This window comes from Thrips palmi, unplaced genomic scaffold (assembly GCF_012932325.1).
Source record: "Thrips palmi isolate BJ-2018 unplaced genomic scaffold, TpBJ-2018v1 HiC_scaffold_3, whole genome shotgun sequence".
NCBI lineage: Eukaryota > Metazoa > Arthropoda > Insecta > Thysanoptera > Thripidae > Thrips > Thrips palmi.
Window position 1 is genome coordinate 10,657,598 of NW_023144630.1, and position 6,460 is coordinate 10,664,057.

The 6,460-nt window shown below is 40.9% G+C and overlaps 1 protein-coding gene and 1 long non-coding RNA gene across 2 annotated transcripts; both read right to left on the reverse strand.

Moving 5' to 3' along the window:
• Window positions 1-2,170: 2,170 nt before the first annotated feature.
• Window positions 2,171-4,255, reverse strand: LOC117647857. Its single transcript, XM_034389829.1, has one exon. The coding sequence runs from the start codon at window positions 4,253-4,255 to the stop codon at window positions 2,171-2,173; it is 2,085 nt and encodes a 694-aa protein (XP_034245720.1).
• A 269-nt stretch (window positions 4,256-4,524) lies between these two features.
• On the reverse strand, window positions 4,525-5,382 carry LOC117648203. The gene is made up of 3 exons (XR_004587866.1): window positions 5,037-5,382; window positions 4,828-4,953; window positions 4,525-4,575 (listed from the first exon to the last, which is right to left on the reverse strand). It is a non-coding gene; the product is annotated as an uncharacterized LOC117648203 (long non-coding RNA).
• Window positions 5,383-6,460: the final 1,078 nt, after the last annotated feature.

Genomic DNA, 6,460 nt, shown 5'->3' on the forward strand with positions numbered 1-6,460 from the left:
TAACAATTGTAGCACCCATGATTTATACAAATCAAAAAATATTATTCAATTTTAAGATAACAATTATTTGAAGTCAAAGTAAATAAAAAAAAAATTTTTACTAATTTTCATTGCAGTTGTGGGTGTATATAAGACAATCATAAGCCAGAGAATAATTATGAGATGGTTCTAGGAGCCAGGTATACTTTGTCAGAATCGTAAGTCTTCCATCGTGAAAGAACAAGATAAGATGAAATTTGAGAAGCTTCTATCAAAAAGAGTGGAGCACCATTCAAAGGTTCAACATGGAAAGCACAGAGGCGAGCTTCAAAGCCAAGTGTATGCCACTCTTGAGCAACCGGAAAAATAGAATCTTCTGAAAATGGTACATAGATGGCTTTAATGCAAGCAAATACAGGATGAACTCCAGGTTTCGGATTTTGAAGGGTGACAAACAGCTCAGGTCGGAAATCAATGCCATTCAGCGTCACTTGTTTCACTTGGTACACTTTAGAAGCAGGATGGAAACCAAATGCGCAAAGCAGATCAGCATTATCACAATCAGAACCCAGTCAACATTTCCTACTACGCGGGACCTCCACTGGACGTCCAGGCACAGATATCGGATCATCCCTTTTTGAAGTACGGGAGAACTACCGTTTGCCCAAAAAGGTAGTCTGCTGGCTGTCCTCGGCATCATCCATCTGTGGTAGGGGCCTAGTACAACCCCGTACTACCTTTCCGTACCTCGGCTGGACCACCACTGGACTAGCGGTCGGCCCATGCAAATTCGACAATATTGTGACGCAAGGGTGAAGATCTTCACTTGTATAGGGTGCCAAAGGACCCTCAGAGGCAGATACCTCGATTCAAAAATTAGATGGAAGTAGTTACGGCTGACTGCGGCAGATTTCACTTCGACCCACTGAGACAAGTCTGCTGTACCTAATGAAACTGCGCCCCGTAGCATGCCGCGAGAGAAACCATTCAATTGTCGATTGCTCCGCTATTAGTTTTGATACCGCCGTAATTTTTACAGCACTACATCGCACTCATCTTAGCACTTCAGTTTCCATCTATTCAGAACTTTCAGTACACTACCTTTTGGCTAGAAGACCCTTTTTAATTCCAACAGGTGACTAAAGCGACACTGGCGCCATCTAGCGGACAATACTGAAAGTGCAATCCGCCATCTATCCTGACCGCCCGTCGTCCCTGGTACTGTCGTGGTACAACGGTAGTCCCGATTCGTACCTTGCAATGCACGCCTACTGCCACCTTTTAGAGGTAATAAGCAACCAGAAAACACTGTGCGTGTAATTTAAAACCGGTGTGTCACGCAAAGGGCATTCCATTTTCAAACTAAAAATTTTCTCTAAAACGTAAAAATTTCCTCAAAAAATAAAAAATTGTCAGGAAACTTAAAATTTTCTCAAGAAATTAAAAATTTCCTCAGGAAATCAAATGAAATTCATGGACGATTTTTTATGTATTTTACAATGGAATTCCCCAACGTCACGCCCAGCGGCAGTAATTTGTCCCATTTCTGGTTGCATAAAACCTGTACAAACGCGACAAGTACACGGACATATGCATGGTCCGGATTCGGACTACCTCTGTACTATGGAGGGACTAGTGAGTGCGACCAGCAGGACCAAGATGGCGGAGTAGCGTTTCCCGCACTTTTCAGGTACCAGACCGTAGTACACCACTACTCCAGCTGACATCAGATATGGACATACGAAACGGACTTCGCATGGAGGCCAGAGGGAGGTACAGTCAGGGACCTGGTACTAGCAATGTTGACTGGGAAACAAAGAGAAGCTGCCTTCCTCGCTTCCCCATAGCCAGACGGGGTTTTGATTTCTGCCTATCAGAACCCACCTTCATTTGGAGCATTTCCATAAGAGTTTTCAATGGGTTCTTAAAATTGTGGCAAACAGTGGCAACCAGTTTGAAAAAATAATGTTTTGCCTCGTATCTAATGCACCAATAAAGAATTAAAGGACCAAATAATCGTATATAGAACAAATAGTGCAACATGTGATGGTGCTTGTTGATGAAGCGGACAATTTTAGGCCTTTTCTTCTTCTTTTTCTTGTTTTGTCCATTTCCAGTTGTTTCATTAGTAGCTTCAGGACCACGTTCCACTGCAGCTTCAGCTCCACTTCCACTTCAATCAGCTCTGCATTCACAAGAGCAGCCCCTCATATTCTTCAAAACATTCTTCAGGACGAACAAATACTTCACTTTCTGTGTCGACATTTATTTCTTCAGGATCATCGCAGTCTTCATTGTCATCAACACCACTGGGTTCTGCTTCTTGTTCAACCTGCAGCTCAGGCTCAGGACGGCCAGGGAAAATTTCCAAAAACAAAGAATGATGTGCCGGAACAAGGTGCTCTAAGTTATTCAAGTCAAATTCACAATGAGCATGAGAGAATACAATCATCATGATCTGATTTAACAAACTAATTAATACCATAAACTTATCATCCTTGGGGACAAGGTCACCAAACAAAAATCCAAATGCTCGAGTTAAACACCACATTTGAGCACCTGTTTGGTGCAAGTTATACGACTCTATATCTGCAAGATACTTGGCAGTTATAGTTGCAGAGGGCTTATTCTTCTTATCAGGCAGTCCATAGTCAAAAAATTTAATGCGAGAGTTCATTTGCTGCTCAGTGAAGTATTTCTTTATGCACACATACTCACGAAGAGCAAGTTTGACTTCCATTTTGCAAACCCCCTGTTGAAGGTCATGAAAGATGTCAAACACACTATTCCGGATTGGTTGAAAGAAACGCAGTCCATCAATCAATGGTGGTCCTTTCACACCAGTGGCTTTTCTGATGACTGCATTCTGGGTTCCGAGCAAATCTAGAGCATGGCGTTCCATTGTACGGGGAGCTCCTAAAGTAGTGCCGTCTTTCCACATATCACTTCTGTTGATGTAACAGCATCGGCAGAATACATTGCTGGAAGAGTGGGAGAACCCTAACACCTCATGAGCAGCGAGAGAATCACCAATCTGGGCTATAAGCAAAGCTCTAAAAAAGAAAGGCTCACCATCAACAATCATTTCACAACCTTCATTTTCCAATTCCTTCATGTCTTTCAAAAAAGGAGCCCACACTTCAGGTCTTTTCACATCTCCAGCATAAGCAAGTGCTGTCACAAATATATTACTAAGCAGAGCATTAAGCTCTGCAGGGAGGTTTTGGATCCCAAAATATATACCGCCCACTTTATATACACCTATTCTTGCAGAGAGTGCTTGAACTATTTCAAGGTCATCAATGTACAGCACAACTCTCACACACATCTTCAGCTCATCTGGTAGAGTGGCATAAAGCTCACCATCACAAAAAGACCTCACATAGCCATCTTCACTTCTTACATTTCCATTGATGATTAAATTTCTAAGATAGGGATCACTCATAACAGATTTTAAAATATCTTTAATACTAAGGTACTGAAAGGAAGCTGCTACTTGAGTAGGCTCTAATACTAATCTAAGAGTATTGAGTCTTGAATCCATTGTATAGCCCAAAAAGATTTCCTCTGGCATCAAAAGTCCATACTTTTTCTGAAAACAGCTCATCTGCTGAGCCTTAGTGCGAATTTTAACAAAGGGATCAGAAAGGGAAAATTCACTCAACAGTTGGTGTAAGTTTCCAGCATCACAGTCAGTCCTTAATAAATACTCCAGGACTTTGTTTTTAAGATGTAAGGCAGTATCTTCCATTAATAAAAAGCATTCCTTCTGGACTGCTTCCACCGCTGTACTAGTCATATATGTTACACTTCTGAGACGCAGCACCGACTTCTCAGCACTCTGAAGGAGATCCACAGCAACTTCGTCGTGTTCTTCTGGTACTTCAAGCTGAAATGGCACAAGTTCATCTTGAGGCACAAAGGGTACTACTGCATCTGCTACTACTGCGTCTGCTGCAAGTGCTACTGCTTGAGGAGGTGTAGCGTGATGTTGGAAATAGTCTTCATGATCAGCTGTATTTACCGCCACCACAGCCACCACCTGTTGAGCTACAGTCATGTGATGCTTCCTTATGTGGTCATACAGTGATGGGCGCAGCAAATAATCATTGAGGCAGCCGTCTTGTCCACAGATGTAAGGTGGGATATGATCTTTCCGCTTCAAATACAGCTGAAATCCTTTGAGAGCTCCCTCCACCACACGTTTGCACTTGAAGCACACAAAGTTTCGTTCATTGCCTATAGAGAGAGCAGCATACAAGAAAGGAGCATGCATCACAAATCAGTCAAAGTGAGATACGTTTTCAAAAACAAACGCACATCAATACATAAATGAATAGATAAAGACAGCCCAGCTCCATCTCCTTTAAAAGGCCAACAACAGAAGAGTAATAACATTCTGTTTAGCGGTCAGAATGGAACTTCGCAGTTAACCCAAATTTGACATGATAATGATTTATATAAAAGAATTTTCTCCTTAAACTAATTGCAAAGAAAAAAGAGAGTAATTACCATGAAGTAATTCTGCCGCATCCTGTGGGATGCCCTCTGCCAGCAACTGTTCACGAAGGGTGTCAGCGTCCAGATTCTCCATACCTGCAAGAAAAAGAGAATTAGACTCCACGACAAGACAATATGGGAGGAAGCTAAGAATTTAAGAAACAGCAGGAAAAGCTTTGATGTTTTGACTTCAGAGCATTGAATAGCAGAATTTGGAAGCAAGAAATACACATGATGGGAGAGGAGGTTTTAAAACGATCAAGAGACGAAAAACTGAGTTCAAAGTGCTAAAATGTCACAACTTAACCTAAAAAAATGAGATATTTTCTGTTATGATGCGATACATACTTAATCGGCACTGATGTAGCCACTTTATTACCGATTCCTTGGAGAGAAATGTCCCTTGGTGTCCTTAGCCTATCGCAGTTTCACGGTGTCGCTAATCACAGCTCTCATAGCTTCAAGCACTGACAGCTAAAAAAACAAGAAAAGACCCGAAAAATGAAAAAGGGAACACTTTTTTCACTTTCAACCGCGTACAAGGAAGCAAAACTTACGATAAAGATAGGGTCAAAGTTGTTACTTGATTCTCAGACGCGCGAATGAATGGCGGCGAACAACGAAACTGGAAGTGAAAGTACGTGAGAGTGTGTGCGTGAGCAGCTCTCATTCTGATTAGCTGTTGGCTCAGAGGGAATGACCAAAAAGTCGACGAATGTAATTTTTTACCTGGAAATAACGGAGAAAGCTGCTCGAATGTTTGGTTCATTTTATTGGTATTGGTTGTATGCCATAAACCAGCAAAACTTTTTAAGTAATAAAACTGAAAGCATAAAAACCTCAGTTCAGAACTCTTGTATGAAAAATTGAGCTGAGACTCTCTGGCATTTTGGTAGATGTATTTCTCATACACATATGAATAAGACTATAATAAAAAATTGTTCATTGTTTGCAAAAGAAGATATTACGATGCCATGAAACTGAAATTGTGTGAAATGATCCATTTGTTTTTCTTTGAAGTGTCATGCGAAGTAAGAGTTGCGATGAGGTTATCACTTCCCTACTGGTGCTTTTGTGACAGCTTTCTGGACAGGTCACCCTTGTAAATGCTTTGCTTTGGTCCATAAAAACAAATGGGAAAGGTTATCAATCTTATGTCACTTTCCCCTGTTTATCTAACTATGGTTGCTATATTTCAAAACAGTGTTTGAGTTATGCTTCTGAAAGTGTCCACAAACATTTATTTTTTGCATTTTGTTTCAATTGAAGTCAATTGAAGTGAAGCTCACCCAGTTGATGTTTGCTGTGCTGTCCAGTGAAATGACAAAGTCAATCAAGGTTGATAACATTTTTTTCTAGTACTGGGCCTTCACGTAAGAAACTTAAGTTATTTTGCTATCTATTTACAACCAAACTGAAAATGAGGTTCCATTCAGTCCTTGATTTCTCTTTCATTTTTAATTTTTTCCGTTACTTTATTCGAACCTATTCTTTCTCTGGCTGCCTGGCTGCGAAGAGCGCTTCTTCGCAATAGGTCTTGTTTCAGCCAGTTCGCAGCTTACGAATGAAATTTTTCTCTGGCTGCGAAGAGCTTTTCTTCGTAAGAGCTTTATATAATTCTTTCTGCGAAGAAGCTCTTCGCATTACAAAGAATTTTCCTTCGCATTATGAAGTCATTCAGTCCTTCGCAACTCTACGAAGAAATTCCTTCGCAGACTTTTAAGAGTGTGGGCCACGAAGCCAGTTTAGACGGACATAATTCCATTTTTTCAACTCTCAAATCTTTAAGCTTTTTTTCGTGACGTCTCTTCCCAATATTTCGAGGAACCAGGATCTGACAGAATTTCAACATTGTAACACGTTTTAGCCAACATAGAGGTGGTCAAACACGCACCACACGATTTGCGCTACTTTGGTGCAGTAAAAATGCATGATTTCAAACGCACACAACACCTATAAATTTTTGTCCAGCATACTTTTT

Coding starts and splice junctions, on each gene's coding strand:
- LOC117647857 (XM_034389829.1), bottom strand. CDS start 4,255: ATGCATGCTCCTTTCTTGTATGCTGCTCTCTCTATAGGCAATGAACGA.